Source organism: Calliopsis andreniformis, chromosome 12, assembly GCF_051401765.1.
Source record: "Calliopsis andreniformis isolate RMS-2024a chromosome 12, iyCalAndr_principal, whole genome shotgun sequence".
NCBI lineage: Eukaryota > Metazoa > Arthropoda > Insecta > Hymenoptera > Andrenidae > Calliopsis > Calliopsis andreniformis.
The window spans coordinates 15563285-15586353 of NC_135073.1; the positions used below are offsets into that span (position 1 = coordinate 15563285).

At 36.3% G+C, this 23069-nt stretch overlaps 5 protein-coding genes across 7 annotated transcripts; 2 read left to right on the plus strand and 3 right to left on the minus strand.

The window, feature by feature from the left end:
• Window positions 1-45: 45 nt before the first annotated feature.
• Window positions 46-279, minus strand: LOC143186133 (uncharacterized). Its single transcript, XM_076389586.1, has one exon. The coding sequence runs from the start codon at window positions 277-279 to the stop codon at window positions 46-48; it is 234 nt and encodes a 77-aa protein (XP_076245701.1).
• A 4-nt stretch (window positions 280-283) lies between these two features.
• Bgm (acyl-CoA synthetase bubblegum family member 1) lies at window positions 284-11080 on the plus strand. Of its 3 annotated transcripts, none has more exons than XM_076389569.1 (13): window positions 284-424; window positions 7159-7226; window positions 7316-7367; window positions 7435-7639; window positions 7714-7848; window positions 7944-8139; window positions 8211-8312; window positions 8384-8530; window positions 8639-9114; window positions 9236-9450; window positions 9526-9677; window positions 9772-9897; window positions 9975-11080. In XM_076389569.1, the coding sequence occupies exons 2-13, from the start codon at window positions 7164-7166 to the stop codon at window positions 10167-10169; spliced, it is 2064 nt and encodes a 687-aa protein (XP_076245684.1). In that variant the 5' UTR covers window positions 284-424; window positions 7159-7163; the 3' UTR covers window positions 10170-11080. The 3 variants fall into 3 exon arrangements, with proteins under 3 accessions (XP_076245684.1, XP_076245683.1, XP_076245682.1); XM_076389568.1 differs by lacking the exon at window positions 284-424 and adding an exon at window positions 1125-1242; XM_076389567.1 differs by lacking the exon at window positions 284-424 and adding an exon at window positions 4583-4617.
• Window positions 11081-11486: 406 nt separating this feature from the next.
• Window positions 11487-13310, minus strand: Endos (endosulfine alpha). Its single transcript, XM_076389580.1, has 3 exons — window positions 12775-13310; window positions 12530-12646; window positions 11487-12408 (listed from the first exon to the last, which is right to left on the minus strand). Exons 1-3 carry the CDS (start codon window positions 12817-12819, stop codon window positions 12238-12240), a joined length of 333 nt encoding a protein of 110 aa, XP_076245695.1. The 5' UTR covers window positions 12820-13310; the 3' UTR covers window positions 11487-12237.
• LOC143186129 (uncharacterized) lies at window positions 13283-14485 on the plus strand. The gene is made up of 3 exons (XM_076389579.1): window positions 13283-13497; window positions 13567-13611; window positions 13739-14485. The coding sequence occupies exons 1-3, from the start codon at window positions 13486-13488 to the stop codon at window positions 14483-14485; spliced, it is 804 nt and encodes a 267-aa protein (XP_076245694.1). The 5' UTR covers window positions 13283-13485.
• Window positions 14486-14612: 127 nt separating this feature from the next.
• LOC143186125 (proline-rich protein PRCC) lies at window positions 14613-16118 on the minus strand. The gene is made up of 3 exons (XM_076389572.1): window positions 15700-16118; window positions 15571-15627; window positions 14613-15497 (listed from the first exon to the last, which is right to left on the minus strand). Exons 1-3 carry the CDS (start codon window positions 16069-16071, stop codon window positions 14613-14615), a joined length of 1314 nt encoding a protein of 437 aa, XP_076245687.1. The 5' UTR covers window positions 16072-16118.
• Between the last annotated feature and the right edge of the window lie 6951 nt (window positions 16119-23069).

Sequence of the window (23069 nt, forward strand, 5' to 3'; positions counted from 1 at the left end):
GCAGTGGTATATAGGTTATGTCTTGTAACAAATAGAATATTTTATTTAAAAGTCGTTATCGTCTTGGGAATCACAATTGGTATTCCCTTTTTCCATAAATTTGTCAAATTCGCCATTCGATTTGTTCATCCGCTGTAAAAGCGACACCAATAGCTTCTTGTTCAATCTATCGGTTTGGGTTATTTCTCGCACAACGGGCTCGCAATTCGCTGTCGGTGGACGTTCCGTCTGTAATTTGTCTAACGTGTCGCTTTCTTCCTTCATCGGTGTGCCTGGCATTTCGATTGATCAAACAAAATGTTACGTTCAATGATCCCGAATTTAACTTTTTCTTGTGGTGTCCCGTGTAGCCAGTAATAACAAACTAATGCGCAAGAACAAATACCGTTTAACCTATGTAGTTATGCTCTTATCGTCTGAGCATGTAAGTACTTCCAAAGATATTATACGTATCGTTATACAATTATTTCAAAAATATTTGTAGCTATTTATATAATAATAAATTTTTTGAAACATTGCATTATTATAAGACAATTCAAGCTGCTAAAAAGTGTGTAAATTTCACCACGTGTGTTTCTTAACATTCTTACCAAATACGTACTCTTAAAATACACGTATCATCACTTAATTTCTGTTTCTAAATGAACATACACATTACTATCTAAAGACGTAGAATTTTTAATTTTAAGACGAACTGCGAGGCAGCTGTATTTTAGGAACCTCTGGTATTCGAGGTAATTATACGAGTAATCTTTAAATAGATTAATTTCTTTAGTTCAATTGAATAGCAAGAAAAATAGCAAGAAACTTAGTTAAAAGTATCTTAATGTGAACAAATATTTCCATGAATTCTTCCATGATCAAGCATAATACAGGTAATTCACATGATAAGGTTCCACCGAGCTATTTCGGTTTGCTTATTCGAGGTATGTAAAGGAATATGAGAATCTGTGAAAAATTTCAGAGACAAAGTTACCGATATCACGATCATTTTCATACAGCATTGGCCTGTAATCCCCGCCACATGGTACAAAATTGCTATCCGTTTCTTCATGTGATTCGAGATCCCGTCAGACAGATCGCGAGTCGTGTGCGGATTAGCGCGGTAAACTTACCGTGCCGTCAGTATCGTAAGACATTCGTGTCGTGCGGAAGTTATCGGTCGAAAGGAATCAAAGGTACAATCTCGTGAACGGTTCATCCGTGTGATCACTGTGAAATTGTAATTCAAGAAACGATCAGGTACGTTTCGAACGAGAGTCAGTGACATTTGCAACAAAATTCAGTCGCGTATTTCGTATCTAGATGAAGTTCCATTAGAATGGAAATGCGATCTAATTTTGTAGGGTCAATGCGCAAATTTATTATTGGATGTGTTGTTGTGTAAACACGTTTAACCTTTCGATGAGTAAATGCTTCTCATTTTTGTGGAAGATCGTGAAACAAGTTTGGGAATTGGATTTTTTGTTGTCCGCTTAACAAGATATTTATCCTTCTACGTCGCGACGAATTTATAAATAATTGAGATTTGAAAAATATACGAGGCAAAAAAGGAACATACCGATTTCAAAACAGTGTGGGGATTCCGATGTGGCATGATCGCCGGTAACGGGTTGTAAGGTCGTTCCCCACTTTTCCCAAAAGTTCACCGCTGATATATCGCTATCTTGGGTAGAACGAGCGGTCAGGTAAACGAAATGGGTCGTTACGTTTCATTTTTTTATGACTTTTTGGAGAAACATGCTACTTAATTCTATACTTTTTAATGATACATCTTTGAAAACAATACAAAGTGCTGATTGGTGTATTTAGTTGTTCTCGAATCGTATGTTCCGCACTAGGCCAGAATCGACCAATCGTGAGCTTCAACGTCAATGGGAAAACTCGATGATTCCTCCTACTAGATATCACTGACGTTTACTCTTGACTCTGAATGACGGAATATTGTACCTGTGGCGTGACGAAACGATTTTCATACAAATTGTGAAACGTGCTCACAATCAACACGTTTTTTTACCATTCAGCCTATCGTGTGATGACTTTTATTTAATTCAACCACTTTTAAATTTCAGATAATGAAGAATCTTTTTATAATGGATGCATTCAGCACAGACACCGCTCACTGAGCGGTACACGCGCCTCGAATAATTCTTGCCGCACGATGCTCTTCCTCTCTCTTAGACGAGACCCATTGAAAAAGAGGGAAAGAGAGAAAAAGTGTCGGTGTGGCCATAGTCGTTGGAGGTGCCTATGCAATACAGTGAGCGGTGTCTGTGCCGAATGCACCCAGTGGCAAAGAATCCATTAAAGTTAATTATTTTTTTCAAATTCTCGTAGAATTAAAGAATCGTGAATTTTAGAATAAAAATATATTAAAAGTGTAATTTACCTTGTCATTTATGTGCATGTTTCTAGAAATGTTATTTTTCTCTCCAATTTTATTATGTGTAAATAAGTTTTTCTATTACATTTGAGCGATATAGTTTGTCAATTTACGAGATTCTATGAATAATTCTGTTTTATTAACATGTGAACTTATTTTATTTCCGTATGTCATAGATTTTTTATATTAATTATGTTCTTTAAGTATTTCTATACCAGATACATAATTAACTTTATTATGATAATATGTACCTTGTGGTCTTAGTTATTATTCATTTTTTAATCAGCGATAAAAAATGACTACTCATGTTGATACAAAGTAGGGATATAGTATTACAAGTATCAACACGAAAAAACTTTCTAGAGTTACTTAAACGATAGTAGTCTATTAATAGCAAATCATTGGCTGAGATTTCGTAATTACCTCCAAAAATTTGATTCATACAGAAAATACCTAAAAAATACGAAAGGACAAAAACTATAAAACGGAGGATATAATGTATAAGATTTAAAGGTGAACTAGTATTATGTAAAATCATTATTTATGTTTCGTATAATTAAGAGATTGAAGATTTGCTAAGGACTAAGAGTTGGCAAGGAGGAAACTAATGGAAAAGCGTCATTGCTGTGTATGTAGTCGAAACGAACGTTCGTTAAATGAGTTTGAGAGAGAATTGAAGACAATTTAATTCATTGAACACTAGTTTTGTAAAATACCTAAACTCCTACACTAACGTAAGGTAAACAGTGTCTTGGATATCTACTACATAGGCTTTTATCTACAGGTAAGATAATAGCACTCTTGTAGTAGGAATTTTTCGATACAGAAGGTTGTTTTTATATATTTCTATGCCTTCTTCGAACTTTTACTATCGGGAGTATGTCGATGGCCGCAAATCGTCCTCCTTAGGTAATTTCATAAAGCAAATTATTCGACCGTGTAGACCCACTTTCCGTGTACCAAACGAACCACTGACGTTTAACGGTACCATTCTAACCAGAATGCGGAGAAAGAAAATCACAATAGACAAAGATACCTCGTGCAACGAAGCTTCTGATATTGCTATCTGTGTCTACTCATAAATTTCAAATTCATTCATAAAACGGTATATAGTATCGTAATTCTGCGTATTGCGTATATGTATTAGGCATACAATAGAAATTGTTTGCATTCCTCTTGATTAATTATTATTCTCCAGCGATTTAGCAACTTCACCTTCTATTCGTATAATCTACAAATTATTCATACAAACCATTTTTATATACATAAAAAACGTATTGTCTAGGTATCTGCAGATAGAAATATATTTTAAGTATGCATCCCATCAAGAATTAATATTATCTTAAAATTGGCCGCTGACGGTTCCTTGACACAGCAGTCAAAGTCGAAGGTCAAATTTTGAATCTGATTTCCGCGGTTCAGTTTAGTACACAAGAATATCGGTCCAGGAGTTTATACGATACTGTGGTATCTATTATCGAGTTATATTTTCCTCGATCTCTTGGTTCGAAGAAACTGGATCTAATTGATTCTCGAATTAAATCAGTTTCAATCATTAACATAAAATGTACGAATCGGATTATTTTTAAAATCCAAAAAATATGGATACGTATTAGGTAATTTTGTCCGAGTCATACCTAATTATACTGAGTTCTGTGTACAAGAGACTCTGTTTTATTGAAAATTGTTATGTGTACAGACCTATATTTGTGACTAATTATGTTTTGTTGCTATTGCGTAATATTACCAGTTCTATGCTTTTACAAACTGTAATTTAATGCAGAAGCAGATGAACGTACAATTTAAAAAGACTAACAAGTTAGCTTACCGATTGTGTCAGCTCGTACTATAATTAAGCAAAGCTTGTGATACAATTATCGTGCGACTAAATATCCATTGGGACTTTACGTACAACATTTACAAGGACGACAGAAGACCTAAGTATGCAATTATTCGTTGTATTCTTGTTTTCCTACCTCAGCATTTTGGATGCAGGATGATATTTCGATTTCATGTAAGTTAGAGCGACTGTGTGCCTGCTAGTCTTTTGGATTTTAATTTAAAGAAATAAGAAGCTATAAGTAAATGTTTTGTTCAACGCTTGAATCTACCGCCAAAAGGTGGTACGATGTTCTCTATTATTGATTTTAGCGAATCCTACAGTTCGCTCGCGGTATTCGTAACGGGGTAGTGTTCCACGACACCCGCCAAGATGGTTATTCTACTTTTTAAAGGTATTTATTAGTATTACAATAGATTAAACAAGCCAGGAGAGGTTTGAAAAACAATCTAAATTAGTTTTGTATTATATACCATAAATAAAACTTGTCTCTTTGCTTATCATTAGACACTCACTCTCGAATGGGTGGGTGACGTTGAAGAAACCCCATTCGATCAGGCGATTTGACGTTAATTATTTGTGAAGTATGCGTCGAACGATGTTAGTTCTTTTATAAATTTTTCTTTAGTTATTTATTTGCTATTAATATGTAAAATGACACATTTTTAAATCAAATTTGTAGCATTTCTTATTCTTTATCTCTTTTTGCACACTCTCTTCGTTTTCCTCAATTTGCTACCGATCTGGAAAACTTACGTTATTAATTATTAGGGTGTTTGTAAGTTCGTGATGGAAAATTGGAACGCGTGTACTGTTTCTAAAAATATGTGCGCAGATGAAGCTTTTTTAATTATTTGGATAAAAAACGTGATATTTCTAGTGTTGGTTTTGTACTTTGAACTTGAGATGTAGAGAAAGGAATATCTTTGTCTCTTCAAGCCTTCGGGAACTTCAATGCAGAAATATGCTGAACTATGAGTTCAGATAAGGAAAAGACATAAAATATGTACATTAAATTCTTATCAAAACGCGTTCATTACATAACTTATGACAAGTTTGCGAATATTTTGGATATTACCTACGCAAATTTTTCTTTGGACAATAGTAAAATATTTGGGGTTGTTATATTACTGAGATATTGCTACAATAATGGTTCGTAAATAAATGAACAAGGTGATATTCAGGGCGTGATGTATTATCTAGCGATCATGCGCAACAACCACGATGACCGCGAAAGTAATGACTTAGGAGGGTTCTCCAATGGTTCTCCACGATCTATGTTTTAATTTAGAAATAGAAATTTATGAATTAAATGTCTTTCGTTTCTCGTATATTTTCTAATCTCAGAATTTACGCTGATAAGAAATTGAGATTGATGATTCCTATGAAGAAAGACAGTTCTAACGCTATCATAGATCACAATTGCATGTATTGAAAAAGAGTTAGTGATGTCAACGACTCGATACAATAAACTGTTTTAACACATTCGCTGCCACTGTCAAAGCATTGTCAGCAGGTGTGTGCCAAGCGTCGACAGAGGATCGGTTAGTCTCTAAAGGTAGGAACTAGTGATACACGGACAGTAATATTTTTCTGGTAGCAGCGAACGTGTTAATATTATTATATCAATAGATTAAATTATTCGATAGCTACGTTCAAGTATAGAAGCAGGTTGTTTAAGCTAGATTGAATTGTCATTTAAAATTCATGATCGCTGACCCTATGTCGGCGTTTAGTCAAGGTCACTGTGTACGTATAGCCGAGCTTAAAACCAATCTATCTTACTTTATATATATATATATATATAAATATGTACATGTATATGAATTGTAAATGTTAGTTTCTATCAAGTGCACTTTGGTCGCACATCGCCTGATGTTTCGACTTATAAGAAAAGAAGAAAACTTGATATTTGCAATACGCTCAATGATAAAAGCTTTCACCAGAACGTGAACTCTGATTCCCCGGAGTACAGAGTTTATGCAACTTAAAAGTTATAGATTAGTGCATGGATATGTGGAAGAGTGAAATACAAAGTCACGTTTCTTCGAAATCAAAATAGTGATTAGTTCATTGTTTAAACTTCAAACCTTAAGACTCCGTGTAGATTATACACAGAATAAATTAGGTCCTAAGAATTTTTGTTAGGTATAAGTATTTGCATAAGCTGAAATTAGCTATTTTGATTCATTTTGAACGCGTTCAACCTATTTCTTTTATTATTTTTTTACAAGGATTATATAAGACCATAAAACTTCTCACCCTTTTTGTATGATAAATTTCATCTTAATGCTTATAAATATGAATTACAAAGTAAGTTTTTCATTACACCATTCACATATCATTTTAATAAAGATACAAAGGAATGAACATGCGATCTATGCTTAAGTCAATGCTGCTGTAGTCAGTCACTATCACAATTCGTACAATACATATTTCTTCTGACTTTCATAGTGTCTATCATTGAAAATTAAAGTTCGCTTCAAATTCATACTGAAGTAGAGTGAAAAGTTACTGTTTCCAACAATTTGTATATCCCCCAACCTGCTCTTTTCAAACAAAGTATTTATGCTCTGCTGTGAATTGCAAATTAATTATCGAAATAATTTGGACATTGCTGATAATGATAATACTCGCGAGGCATGAGGTCAAGTATCATGGATGACTTATAACATCTCCAACGAAGAAGTTACAAGATGTAGCGTGTAATCTGAAACGATGCATCAGAATTACCTTTGATATAAAAGATCGATACAAAAATGATTAAAAAAAAATTTTTTTTTCCATTATTTCTAGAATATATGTACATATATTTGTAACTGATCATACCGCACATTTATGTATGAAAGACATGATTTTACAACACTGCCCTGGAAATTAAACTTTTAAGTTTAATTAATTCCTTCCTGACAAACTCGTAATTTTTTTATTTCAGATAATATGACTGCCGTGCAGCCAGTTGAATCTAACGAAGCGATAAAAGGGTTCGCGCTAAATGACAAGGTACAATAGTAAAATCGATCAAATAATTTTTTAATTTTATTTTTTTATGTAGAATCGTTTTTGTTTGGTACTTAATATATTCTTTACAGGACATACTAGAGAAAAGTACTTATGCACGTTGTACTGGAACCGGTTTAGATGGTACGTATTAAATTATAATAAATTTAGTTAAACATATATCTAATACTGTTCCTCTTAATGCTTACAGGGCCCGATCAAGTTTTACCCGCGGAAAGCTGTATTACTACGAAAGCAAGCGGGCGTGTTCGTATCACCTTAAACAATAATTATTCAGAAAGGGCACCTTTATCAGTTCCTGGATTACTTACAAAAATAGCTAATACTTATCCAGATCAAATTGCTCTGGTAGCAAGACCTGATGCTAATGGAGAAAGAAAGTCTTACACTTTCAAGTATGTATTTTATGAATGTAGGTTCATATTGATTTTAATTTGATGTATTTATTATCATTTTTGTGACTTTTCAGAGAGTATGAAACGCTTGTGAAAACTGTGGCGAAGGCTTTCATAAAGTTAGGCTTAGAACGGTACCATGGAGTCTGTATCCTGGGATTTAATAGTCCAGAATGGTTTATTTCAGATCTTGCTGCTATATATGCAGGGTAAAAATAATTATTTTTCTACGGATTTCAAAATTGCAAAAAATCTTATATTTTGCCATGTATTTCTTATATTTTTTTTAAATTATCTTTTTTAGAGGATTCGCAGTTGGAATATATACTACAAATACGCCAGAGGCATGCCAATATTGTGCCGAAAATAGTGAAGCAAATATAATCGTGGTTGAAGATTCACACCAATTAGCTAAAATATTGCAAATCAGGAAGAATCTCCCCCACTTGAAAGCAATCATTATGTATGAAGGTACACCGCAAGAAGAAGGCGTTCTAAGTGTGAGTTACTTTACCTATTTAATACTCGCATTTTTACCACGTCAGATTTGATACAAATTTGTCTCTTTTAGTGGAATGATTTACTGAAAATAGGAGAAGAGGAATCTGAAGATCAATTGAACAATGTTTTAAAAAGAATTGGTGCTAATGAATGTTGTACTTTAGTTTACACGGTAAAAGAAATTTCATAAAAATTTAAGAGTTAACATTATTAACAGAGATTTATAGTCTTTTTTATTTACAGTCAGGTACAGTTGGAAATCCAAAAGCTGTGATGCTGAGTCACGATAATTTAGTACAAGATGCACGAATTCTAGTAGAGACTCTCCATCTTGATAAGAATTCTGAAATTTTAATTAGTTATCTACCTTTATCTCACGTTGCAGCACAGGTGAATATACTTTTTATATTAATTCTAATAATGCAATTAACGTCTATATAGTTATAGATCAAAACTTGTCATCTACATCTATTTATACAATTTTTTAAATTATTTCAGATAGTTGATATATATTGCTGCATGAGTGTCGCGGGTACAATATATTTCGCAGACAAGAATGCACTTAAAGGTACCTTACTTAACACTTTGCTTTCGGCACGACCTACTATTTTTGTAGGCGTACCTAGAGTATGGGAGAAAATATATGAAAAGATGCAAGCAGTTGCGCGCAATAACGGCCTAATAAAAACTTGGATTGCTTCTTGGGCGAAAGCACAAGGGCTTTATTATTACACGAATAAAATGAACGGCACTGATTTCAAGCACTGGGGTTACTTATTCGCTAAGTGGTTAATTTTTAGTAAAGTAAAAGGAGCGCTCGGTTTAGATAGATGTAAAGCATGCGTCACTGCAGCTGCACCTTTAAGTACGGAAGTGAAACAATACATGATGAGCCTGGATATTCCTATATTAGAAGCATACGGAATGTCCGAATGCAGTGGTGCACATACTTTAAGTACACATGAACACTTTAGGTACATATCTGGTTGCTTACTATATGTATACTTTTACATTGTCATGTTAAAAGTTCTAAGTGTCAGTTAATACCATGAACAAAATTAAAGAATGTTATTTAGCAACATTTTTCGTGTCTAGGTTAGGCAGCGTTGGACGTACTTTATCGGAGTTTCAGACAAAGTTGGATAACCTTGATAGTGAAGGCGAAGGGGAAATTTGTATGCGCGGCAGACATGTATTCATGGGATATTTAAATGAACCTGAAAAAACTGCAGAAATTTTGACCGAAGATGGATGGTTACGGACCGGTGACTTGGGCAAAGTTGACTCGGATAAATATTTATATGTAACAGGTAAATATCTCCTGCAGTTATTGCGCTATTTTAATTATGATTATTAAAACAATATATTTGTATACTGATATTTAGGAAGAATAAAGGAATTGATTATTACTGCTGGTGGAGAGAATATTCCACCAGCCCACATAGAACAACTGGTGCTAACTGAACTACCAGCACTAAGCTATGCTGTATTAATTGGAGATAAAAGAAAATTCCTCACCATGTTGGTTACTCTAAAGGTAAGGCATAGATAATCATATTTTAGGTATAATATAATAGTTATAACTTATATAAATCTTATTTTTAAACATTTTTTTGCGCACGTACTTTTAGACTGAAACAAATACAGATACGGGTGAACCAAAGGATACATTTACTCCAGAAACCTTAAAATGGTTAAAATCTATTGGAAGCAAATCGACAACAGTTTCAGAAGTTATAAATACACATGACCAAGCTGTAAGTCTAGTCCTTTAATTAATTATTTTATATAAATTAATGTGTCTACCTTACAATTAATTTTTATTTACTTTTAGGTACATGATGAAATTGATAAAGCAATTAAGAAGGCAAATAATAAAGTAATAAGTAACGCACAGAAAGTGCAGAAATTCAAAATTTTGCCACATGATTTTTCAATTCCAACTGGAGAATTGGGACCAACACTTAAAATGAGGAGGAACATTATATACAAAATGTATGAAAATTTGATAGAAGACATGTACAAGTAAATACAGTACTAACTGGATGCTAAAAAATGAAATGTTCCAATATTATCAAAAAGTACACATTGAAGCAACTGCCATTATATGCCTATCTGAAATGCTTTAAACATAAAGTAATTGTGATATTACCCAAGTAAAGAATTGTAATATAACATTGATTTATTTGGAATTTTTGGAAAATAATTTGAATTTTCAAACCATATACTTATTCAAATTAGTTATGTTTATTAATTGGTAACTTTATGATGAATTGACATTTTTAACAGAAAAAATCTACTTTGCACATAAGTAATTGTGTTTTATAAGAAGCATTTATTATTCTTATACTAAACTGTGAAATATGTATAAAATGTAATTTGAAATTGGCACATAATATTGTAATATATTAGAAGTACATAGTAAATACATATTATAAGCATAATTGAAAAGAAAGAAAAGTGAAATTATATGCATTGTTTAGCATAAAAAACACTTTACAATCAGTTACAACAAAATTTGTTACTAGCGTATTCATTTTTCTGACAATAAAAATTACGTTAATTCTGTTATCATTTTTTAGTTATTTTGTTACAAGCAAAGTTGAAGGAAAAAAAGTGGATAAGAAAGATTTATAATTTCTTAAACTATGATAATAGATAAGTGCCTCTATGATTATTCTGACACATAAAATTGCGTCGCATTACTATAAACAATACTGTATACACAAACATTACTAATAGAAAAAAACATTTATAAATTATTCTATATTCATGTTGAAATATATGGGTATAAATAATATAAATGTTTTAAAATAATGTAGATGTTTTTGTATTACTTACAATTATACTTTTATAAGTAAAATACACATAATGATCTTCGACACATCAGTGGGATACTGTACTTAAGGTAATAAAAGATGTATGTATGTGTGAAAATTACGTTAAGAATGAAGTGTCTGTAATTTTTTGTCACTCTTATTTTACACAAATACTTAAGTGGGAAAAAACGAATTTGTATTACTTAAATAATATTGTATAATACAATTTAAAATAAATGGTGATGTTATAGTAATAGAAACTATGCAAACAAATATTTTAGGTTTAAAATTATTTTATTCATAAGTGCACTTGCATCTCATTAATGTATTAATTTTATAAATACAGGTAGTTATATTATTAAATACTCGTCTTAGTATTCATACAACAAAATAAATTTATTAAGACTTCTATGCACTTCAACACACAAATATATAATAAAAATAATTAATGATAGTTAATTTATAGAAGCTTACTTGGTAAGTTCTTTTCTCATTATGATAATGGTTGTAACTAAACAAATAATTAGTAAATTTAAATTGCAATATATTATTAATATAGTTTACAATAACCAAAACAAGTGCTACATTTATGATTGTTTTATGCTACATACAGATTCTTATGACAACCTGACATCTTATAAGAAAATAGTCTTACTAAGCGCATCACAGCAACTTTGGAAATGCAGATCTGTAAAATGTCTTATCCTGAATGTCTATTGCATATACAAGTGGTTACATTTACATTGTCACCTTTTGCCACCAATCATACATTATTCTTTGTATTCCTAAATACTTAGCTTCATTGCTCTTTATACAACAGATTTTGAAATCCTACTTTCATGCATGTAAATCTAAAATCCAAACTTATTGCTGTCTATAAAAAACAACCCAAATAACAAAATGACATTTGAGTACAATTTAATTACAGATGCTCCTACCTTTTTTTAAATAAGAGATAGAATCTAATAATGATTTGACACATGATACACTGTTCTAAAGCATTATAAGTTACAATCCGTTTTTTCCAGTGCCTTAAAAGCTTTCAAATATAATTTTTGAAAAATGCTTTTATGGCACAATTATTCATTTTACTGTGAACATAAAATTCTTGCATCAAAGCTTTGATCATTAGAAAGATGTTTGAAAAATATATTATGAAAATTAAACTTTCTATATACCATCTATAAAATATTAAAATATTGGACTGTTTATAATTTGAATCACGTACAATTGTGTTGTATCACTGGAGTTGTAATACTTTGAAAGTAGTACAATAATTTATGAAGTACTTGACGTATTAAATTTTTGTTGAATAATAGATGTTTTTCGTTGTGGTACAGTTTCAGGTGTAGGTATAGCATCACCCGTTGGCAAAACACCAGCTGGCTTTGGTTTAGCTGTATATTTTTGTTTTGCCATTTGATAATCCCCAGAATCGAAATATTTTTGCTGAAAATATGTTGTATTATTTAGAAGATTTTAGTTATCGTTTCATTTAATCACAATATTATTTCCAAGTAGTCTATAAGCTAAATAAATTACATGTAACAAAACAGATTTTAATTTTTACCCCTTTGGCTAGCCTCTTCTGCAAGAAAGCTGAATGCCCACTAATTGGGCGTCCAGTGTTTGGAAACTTTGCTCTTAATTTTGCTTCTTCCAGCTTCTCTATATCATTTGAAGATAACTGTAACACAAATCATTTTACATTCTTCAGTATTAACTACAAATCAGAGAATATTGAAATAAACATACACAATGCTCTTTTGTAGGATTCAATAGACTAATAGACCTTGCTATTTAAATACGTCTTACCTCAACTGTTTCGCTCAACTCATTTCCTTGATCGTCGCTCATCATTGCTGATACTTAACCGCTTTTTTCGACAACCGTTTTTACAATTTATCATTCACTGTTTAAATACGTTCGTATCGACACTGGCGCGTACAAAAGTACGCAGTGCGACGACACACCGATATTTTTTCCTTCACTTGTTCTTGGATCAAACAACTCCACACGTTTCGATTGTTATAAACTTTCTCGTTACCGAAAACAAATAACTGTCAATGAAAGCGTACTTGTAAGACAGAAACAATAGTTCGCACAGGGCCATGAGTTTCCAGACGGCCGTTACCGGAATTCAGAACTAGGTGCGAATTTCCATGACGTGCAGAGGCGATAAAAATCACAGTTTAAATAAGGATTTACGAATGCACATCGTCTGTCAACTTACGTAATCGAACTGTCATCGAATCTGCTAATAGTGTGTATCACACGTGCATTTCCGGTTGATAAAAATAGTTATCGTAAAAATTTTGTCGCATAATCGCTTGGCAATAGCGTGAAAACAGGTCCTAAATTTGCTAGCTACTATAGGTAATTCACAACCTTTTTCGCAGTGAACTTCGCTTCGAATTTCAAGGTTGAAATTTAATTTACCAATATTTGAACTGGTCCTGAGTAGTGAAGTAACTTTTACTTTATTTCGTATCGTTTTTGTGGATATTCAAATGTAGACTTTCGCAAATGCGCGAATCGGTAAAAATCTATGCATTTAGGAACTCTTGTAAAAGAGGCGCGATTCATAACCGTTTTCTAATTAAATAGTTATCGGTGTTGGAACCTATTGGAGAAATGGAGGGCAATAGCGAGGTAAGTTTTGGACACATTTTTTGACAGCCAAAAGCGTGAATAACTTTTTTTGAAACGAAAAAGTGTGTGTAACGTTATGGACTAATTGTGAACGAAACCTGAGCAACAAGTGAAATCATTTTCTCAGAATGATTCTATCTCGAGTACTGCTTCAAGTGTGAGATGTCGTGAAGACAGCATCTTTCTGGAAGAGCAATCGTTGCTTCAGCTTCTACAAGGAGGAATCTTGGAAACGACTCAGGAAAACATCGCGTTTACGAAAGAGATTTCGTTATTATTAAGTAAACTAAATCTCGAACCGCAATCCTTGCCTAATGATATTAAGGAGGGATTACAGAAAATAGCTTTAATCTTAAGATTTGAGAAACTGTCGTGTGTTGACGGCGTTTCATTGAGTATAGTTAGTGAAAGAAAGAAAATAGAGGAGAAGAAAAAACAAAGGGAAGCGATACAGTTAACAACACAATATGATAATCTTTTTAAAAAATATGTAATTTTTTCGAAAAAGCTTAATCATTTGCAAGAAGCTGTAACTTCCCTTGAAAATTTTGTAGAGGATACTCAGAAAGATCAAGACATTTATTGTAATAGAATTTCATTGTCTATGAAGTTAAAAGAATACCAGCAAACTGTGGATAAATTAAAAGCTGATATAACATACATGGAACTTGAAGATATTTACCCACAGAAGATATTGAATAAGTACAATAAATACTTAGAAACGTTGGGTGAAGTTGCAGAACTCAATCAATACCTTAGCCAGTATGGAGATTTACCACCGAATCTATTACAAGCAAAAGCTCTACTTGAAAATAAAAAGAAGGAGTATGAAATGATAGAAAAGACATTTTTAGAGAAAACTAGTTATTCTTAAGCAATAAATATAACAGTACTGTTATATGTATGTATTGTACAATAATAGATATAAGGTTTCTTTGTAATTTTTCCACTTTTATACAGTAATAAAGAACATTTTACATTTTTTTTCAAATCTGCTATACTTAAAAACCATATTTAGACTGTGTTTGTTTCCTGGTCATCCTACTTTGAGCCCATTGATTTTTCAACTCCATTTCCATTGCTTTAGCTTGATGAGCCAAGTATGTTATCTGATGTTTCTTTTTAGATTGAGAACTCACTCCACCACTTTGCATAGAAACTGGTCTCTGTATAGGTTCTTCTGTCAATGCTTTAACCAACCATTCCCTTTCATCAGGCTTAATATCTTCACCATTTATTTCAATGATATTTGCTTCTTCAATTTCCTTATTTTTCCTTTTTACTCCTCTCCTTCCACAGAGATATTCTATAGCTTTTTCATCAAAGGCCACATTGCCTTCAACATCAACATTATATTCCTGTTCAGGTATTGGTAATTTTGGACCCACTTCTGCTTTATTTTTAAGTAAAATCTCTTCTTTTGGCAAATTTATAACATTACTAACTAATATCTTTTGAGAATTATTCACATCAGTTTCTTCTATAGCTGCATCAGAATTATCTTTGACTGTTGCATTGGAATTATTTAATTTATCTTTTAAGTATAAATCACTATTTGAGATGTCCGATATAGGAGCATCTGAAACAGATGCAGTTGCTGTTAAAGCAAAGAAATCTGTAGCAGAACTAGTACTAGCATCTGTAACTGTATCATCTTCGTCTTCTGAGTTTGAATCATAACTTATTCCTATAGAACTCTTTGCTGTTGCAACCTTTGCTAGCTTGTCTGTACTAGAACTTTTTATAAGTGTATCTTTAGCTGGTTGCACTTTTTTTTGGTTTATTTTTGCAGCTGCTTTATTAACAGCAGTAGGTATTAAATTACTAGTAGGTTTCACCTCGACTCCTTTAGGTGGTGGTAAAAGTGCAAAAAGTTTAGTGCCTTTCTGAAATTATAATTATATACAAAAATTTATACATTCTCTTAAATATTAAAATAGATATAATGTGTGTACTTACACTTGATGGTCTAATCCTGTTCTGCTTTTTTGCATTTTCTTCCTCAATGTCCTTAAACTAAAACCAATAAACCACAATAGTTTATTCATTAAAAAAACATTTTATAAAAAGGATAATACTTGCTCTTACATCAGACAGTGAAGGAACTGTTATTTTAACTGGTGCACGATCCTTTTTGACTGGTTTTTCAGACATTAATTCGACTTCCTTCTTTGGAAGGATATCATCTTCTTCTATATCTTCCGCTTCAGTGATTAAAGTTTTAGGTTTTGGTAATTTGTCGAAATGTATCTTCTCAGATATGTCATTTGTATCAACTGCTTTTCCATTACTTTCGTTAAGTTTTGCTACAGAATCATGTTTCGGATTAGGTAAACATAATTTGTCATTTGTTCGTTTGATTGCGATTTCCTCTACAACTCTGCCAAGGCTGTCCACATCACAATTATTCCCTTCGTCCTCTGAACTTTCATCGCTGCTGCCATACGCGACGAGACTCATATTTAAATTTAAAGAAAAACACTGTTTTACATTGTTTCACATAACATACTCATCGAAGACATAACCCTAAATAAAAAGCTTGACACTTTGGAGAACAAAGTTGTAGAAATTGCCATTAGAGGTCCTAGAGTAGTGTCATCTTTAGCTCATTGGTAGTACTATTACGAACTTATTACAATGTTCAGACGGTAATAATTTCTTATCGATTGTTGATTCTCACAGGTAATATATTGGAGGTACTGCTCTACAGGGGGAATAGATGGTAGCAATATCAAAATTTGAAGTTAACAAAATTGCTTGGAAAATAGTGAATAATTTTAATGTGTTTTAGTAAAAGTTATTGGAAGATAAACGTGCGCGATATAAGTAACATACAAGTTACTTAAATGTAGTGTTTCAGTAATTATATATATTTTTATCATTCAAATATTTTATTACTGTAATTTAGTTTAATTTTACATAGTTATTCCTACTTTAATAGTCTTACACAAGCAATAATTTTGACAGAAAAGTATAGTAAAGTCTAATATAAAATTACAGAGATTTACTTATTAGTAAGAACGTTTTTAGTAACTACTAAGAAAGTCCCCACTATGGATAAATTCAAATTCATATTCACCTCAGAAAGCGCCAGTCAAATTTTCTTTCTCAAAATAATAATGGTCAATTTCGAAACGATAGAAGATGATCGTACACCTTATAATATAATATGTTTCTCCAACTAACCCTTGGAAGCAAAACTTTTAATCAGTATCTATTTCGTTTCCGTGATTAATTTCCAAATATAATCAGACCAGGAAAGTATTCGTCTACATTTCTGTGTAAACAAGAAACTGCCTTGGCACGGAGGCGTAATGAGAAGAAAAAATTCCGATTCGGTAGTTGCGGAGCGGCCGCGGCATAACTCCTCCTCTCTTGGTATATGCGGAGCCCCGTCGACGAGGAGGGATCAACCGTCCGACCCTGATTCGCTCGTCTGAAAACCTTGCTCTTTTACGCAATTTTAGCGTTTATTAAAGTTTGCTCGCAAATGAAACGAAGCCCATATAACCTACCTAATTTAGCGAGTAGCATTTTCGAGTGGGGGCCACTCCAGGAGAGGAGGAGAGGCCGGGTTCTATTGACAGCGGTTATTGCCTAACTGCGTGCCTCCACCTAATATGCCCGCTCGGGGATTCGCATGCAGGGCCGCTCGAACGAAAACTGCGAAACACGCCTGTGAATCTTTAATTCCGTCGGTGGTAATCCAGCATCCCTCTCCTCTCTGGCTGGTCCTCACTCATCCCCTCGGCCTATCCGGCTTTGATTTTTTCCCTGGCTCTTCGTAGCCAGCCGTATCGTATGGGAATTCTTTTTATCGTCGTTTGCAAACGAACGATCCACCAGCCTGCTGACTTTTCCCTCATTCGATCGCGAGTATCGACATTACGCGCTAGCTAGAATTTTCTTTTTCATTTTCGTCCCGTCGTTGTTTCGCGTCAAATTGCTTTTCTATTGTTATTTCACGCTTGAGTTCTACCATAAAGTTCGATCAAACGTCGATTAGAGCTATAACGCTATGAGGGGCTCGATTAAAGTTATTATTCATAGAAAAATATATCTTTCTATTCGTTTGTTTGCGTCGATGAAATCCAATTTATGTAGGTATTATTATCGTGATAGATCATCTTGATGCATTCAGCGTTCGGCTCGATTTTTAAGAAAAAAAAAAAATCCTCGTCAAGATGTTATCATTTCTTCTTCTTTTTGCTAAATGAGTTAGGTACGTTTATATCTCGAAAAACGAAACTTTGTCTAGCTACTGCCTACGGTCGCGAACGGATGCGAGCAAATGACGGCCCTGCCTGCATTTGAAACTCTGTTAACTCTCCGAATATTAGCTCGTCGAGCGAGATTAACCCCATTGTGCCCCGTTGAAAATGATGACATCACCATTAAACTCCCGTCGGCTTACGGAAATTGATTAAACTATCAAATTAGCTCTACTAATATCAACACATCAACGTCGAACGCTCTGGTCTGGATTCGGGCTTTGAACCCCCCCGATGACTGGAATTTATGTGTCCGACGATCGTTCGACGTGCATTCATCGGTCTGATTATATTTCCTAAGAGGTCCGCAATCACCAGTCTGCTGCATGTACGTTGGATTTTGGAAGGAGCTTAATACCAATAACTTTTGCTGAGGGTGCGCGGGATCTTGCGGATCTTTAGTACCAGAGAATGAACGTCGAAAATCAACGTCGAATTTCTGGAAATAATTCATACTCAAAAAATTATTCATACTTAACACTCTTGAACACCTTCAATCACACAATCGAATTCATTTCAGAAATTAGTGAATCCTAGTAGGGAAGGAAAACCCTGATTCTCATTTAATAGTACGAGTAAACGATAATCGCGTATTAGACACACCCCCTCGGTATAATACGCGATCAGAAGACAATGACCGAAAACCAATGGCTCGAGAACTTGTTCCCTAATCCACTTAGCGTATTTCGTATTTCTGTAACCTCGTAATCCTTCATAATCTAAGTGTGAATGCTCAACGCAACGACGATTAAGTGCTCCATAATGAGGTCTCCCAAGAATGAATGTGTCCCGATTCTTTTCTTCGTAACGATATCCGTTTATAGAAATCCGATTATGGGTAATTTTTCCGTGGTGTCCGAATATGTCGGACGTGGTTCAGCAGGGCAATGACGAAAACGAGCGAGTTTCAAGAATTCGTCTATGCATGGGGGAGGGAAGTGATAACGCGTCGGTGGCCGCCCCTCTGTGCCGAGGCATCCCTTTGCATCCAGCATCCAGGAACTACGGAGCGTTAGATGTACTGTCAAGGGAAGTGTGAACAATTTCGTGCATTGTCGAGACTATAATATGGATGGCTGGCAGGATAATTATTGGAGGCCGTTTGAATCTAACTGTTTCCTTCATTAGCAGTCTCAGTTCGCCCAAGCTGTCTCCGTCCCCAACCTCCTCCGCCCTCTCGTTCTCGCTTTCTCTAACTCTCCCCACCCATTTTGCCCCCCTCCTCTCTCTCTCTCTGTCTATCTGAATTTTGTGCAGAATTACCCACCATTATCATAATTGCGCTATTACCGATAATATCTGCGACTCAGCTTCGAAACTGTACCTCGATGCTCTTAATCCATTTTCTATTTGGACAGCGGGTGCTTTCGGTGGACGAGAAGTCGCAAATTCCGTTGCGTAATTTCCGCCCCATTGAGCGTCTCTCTTAGGTATGGAATTATGTGTTTCGCGTAGCCCGTCGGATTGCGACGCGAACGAACCGTGTGTCGTTGGATTTCGCTCGCTGCACTGGAACCGTGGTCCGTCGACTAAAAAAAACTTTTCGCGCGGCACGCCCCTCGAATATTGCACGGTGCCAGCGTGAATCTCGTTCCTTTCGCTCGCGATATTTCGCTACGCGTATTTCCACGCCCGAGCCCCCCTCTGCCGTGGCCACCACGGTCCCTGGCGAAGGTACGCGGATTAACGCTGGCGAAAAGTCGGGATTGCAGATCGGATGTTCGACGTATCGATTCTTGTATCCCTCGTCGGCAATTAGGCGGGCCAGCAGGTGGTAAGCTGAACGTGACAGTTTTTAGTAGGGCGGAAGAATGGAGGGTTACCTCAATGCCGCAAATAAATCCCGACTCTATTATTGTTCGTAATGAGGCCTCGTGGGCTCGAGGGCAACCGTATATCCAGTGCCCTTGAAGCGATCCACAGGACTACTAACCCAGCACGATGGAATTAATTTGCGATCGTCGAAATCGATCAACATATACCTCCTGCATAAAATTATCTGCAATTAACCGTACAGTCCGATAAGACTAGAGAACTCGAGGGCACCCTCGACCTTTACTCCCCGCTGGAAATAGAAAAAGGGAAACACATCGAAACGAGGGGGAGGAAAGTTAATACCTCCCCGATGTCGTGATTGCAACTTATCTCGTTAAATTCCGTTCTTCTTCGATAGGACGATGAAAGTAACTGGTTGAGTACGAAACGAGGATAGAGAGGGGCCCAGGGGGGAGGGAGGGATAGAGTAGGTGGGGATGTGGCATAATTACGAATATTAATTGCGTTTCCAACGAGCTGCTGGAACCGGGGACTGCTGAGTGCAGATGTCAACCTATTATCATCCCTTACCTTACAATGGGTGAGATCTCGCTTTCTCTGTGTCGCTCGAACCTCCTCCCTCTCTTTTACTGCTTCATCGCTCCTCCCTCCTCTCTCTCCCACGCCCCCGTCGGCCTCTTTGTCCCCCCGGCTGACGGTATCACCCCCGCTTTATTGCAAAGTTAACAATGTTACTCGTTCTTGAATAGCTGCGGAGTATCATTATCAACGTGTCATCAGCAGGACGAGGATCGTCCGCTTTTATAAAGTAAGACAGCGCGGCGCAGGAAGGAAGCCGGATAGACGCGGGGGTAATGCGCGCGGGCAGGTGTTTCGTGTATTTCTGGTTCGAGCTCCTTCAGCGAGGCCTGGACAAAGGGTAGAGGATTTTCACCTTCTTCCGTTTTCCATTTCCCAGAAATTGAACGTCGATCATAGCCACCGATCGCGGTGAAACAAAGCTGCAGGGGGATATGTAAGTATGTAGTCAGACCACCACAGAGCAGTCTTCATCTGCAAAGGGAGGCACCAGCGCAGAGTTCTATCAAAGCATCATCCCGATTCGTTATCGACATTAACGAGGGCGGCAATTTTCCTCATTGTTCCCGAATACTTTTCAACTTCAGAATGCCGATGGCACGTCGACTCGTCTCAGCTATGTCAACGTCGGATAATGAAATTTCCTGCTCTGATATCTCGTCAATTAGACGTCGGAACTAATTACTTAAACGATTGCAACCGCTGATACATGTCGTTCCGCGTCATTCGATACTCGCTGTTTCGTCTGGCGAACGAGAAGTACTAATTATGTACCGCGATGATCGGCTCCGCGGCTGGGCGTATCTTTGAGCCGAAAGGACAATGGAATGAAATCGTAGCGGAGGGCTTAATTTGCCGCGAGTGGCGACTATACATCCCCGATCGGTGCTGAAGTAAAGAAAAAGGGTGCCAGTTGGAGGCGGAGGTTCGACGTCGACGAGGAGGACGAGGAGGCAGAAGGAGAGGGCCGTTTAATAAAAGTATGAATATCGCCAATAACTCCTCGCTCGTTCCCGAATAATTTCCACTCTATCGGAAAATAATTATACTTTATCGCGGCGGTCCTGTCTCCTCCTCTTTCTTCCCTCCCCTTTCTCATTCCTCTTTTTCTCCCTCGACGACGTCTCAAATCGCTCAATTATATTTCCTCTTCGTTCCTTCTGCCCATTGTCTCCTGAATCCAGTCACCGACCAATCCACCATCGCCGTTACCCACCGGAGAAATCCTTTCGGCGACGATCATTTCCTCGTCTTCGTCTGTGGTCTTCGACGTCTTGCTCGTCGATTTTCAGTCTTCAGCCACGGCTATTTGGCTGCCTCTCCACAGCTAATCGACATCTCGTTCCTCTACTTGTATCAATGCTCTGTTAATTCGATCACTCCTGTTCCTCGGGCATAACCTGGGAAGATGAGAGCATTGAGTGTTCAATGAGCCCTTGCACTGTACATGGAAATGCATAGTAAGGTACTTGGAGCACACTTGTGTAATAATCCATGAAGTAATGGCACTCGATTTTCAAATTTGAAATTATTTTAGGTCTTAAGAGAAGTGAGGAATTTTTTCTTCAGAAAATCAAATTAAAATAATCTTAAAGAATTGTAGGGTACCAATTTCGAGTGAGAAGGAATTTGATTATGGTTTGTATGGGTACTAAAGATTATATTTTCCTAATAAGAAAACAATCCTAATTTCTATAACGCGCTCTCTCCTTAAACGTTGCAGAAAATAATAATCTCCTAACATCGTTAGAAGAGCACGGTCACTTAACGACACCCCCGTGGACGCAATTAATCTTAAAATTACCCCGTTGCGCGGGCAACAATCGTTTTCCTCGTTTTTCGAAAAAGGAAGAAAATAGCGGCATTCCATACGAGCCAATCATTCTCCGCTCGACAATCGGCCTCTCCCTCGAGCAGGGGCTATTCAACGATGTTCAACGCGTAGCACGCGTAACAAACAAAGCGGTGGCTGGTACGCGCGCTGAAAGAGCTCCTTCCTCTTTTTGCTCCTTTCAACGGGCGATTAACGCGCGATAATCGAGAGCAAGAGAGAGAAAGAGAGAGTAGGGAGAGGAAAGAGAGAGAACGCGTGATGCGCGTCCAAGTTAATTGACTAAGATAATTCCCGATCGCCTCTCGAGGCTGAACGTTAAAAGCTGGCTGAAAAAGAAAGAAGGGGGACGTCACCCTGCTACGCGTATGATGGTCCCTATCGTGTCGAGGGCTCGATCGTTTGGTAGGTTACATGGGGATTGGAGCGAGATCGTGGCAAAAGGGACGCGGAAGAACGACGAAGGAGGCCAATGAAAAAGGACGCGAAAGGAAGCTGCTGGGGACAGAGGGAGAGACAGAGAGAGAGAGAGTGGGTGGCAGGGGAAATATAGAGTCCTTAACGTGCGTAGGGGTGGATCGTTCGTGGATGGCACGCGTGAATGCGCCTTTATAAAGAGCAGTCAGTGAATTGATATAAGTGAGCGGTTATTTCGCGATCATTTGGGATTCCCCGTGAATACAGGGACTCTGAAGGAGCGAGGGTATGTGGTGGGGTGTCTTCTGACTGGGTGGTGGGGCACATGGGGAGTATTCAGCCACGTGCTGCCCGCCTCGTAACGGATCAAAGCCAATGGCCCTGATCGGACTTCCGAATGTTCCGTCGATGTTCCTCATCCTCGTCCTTCCGTCTCTTCGCCTACGTACTTTGCATGGTGATGTACGCGCGATTTACGTCGTCGATCGACTCGTTTATACCTATCCCCTTAATACCATACCTTCGTTAAGAGCTTTCGGTTACCAATGGCTGTCCCCGTAATTGGTATCTCTGTCGGTGCACTC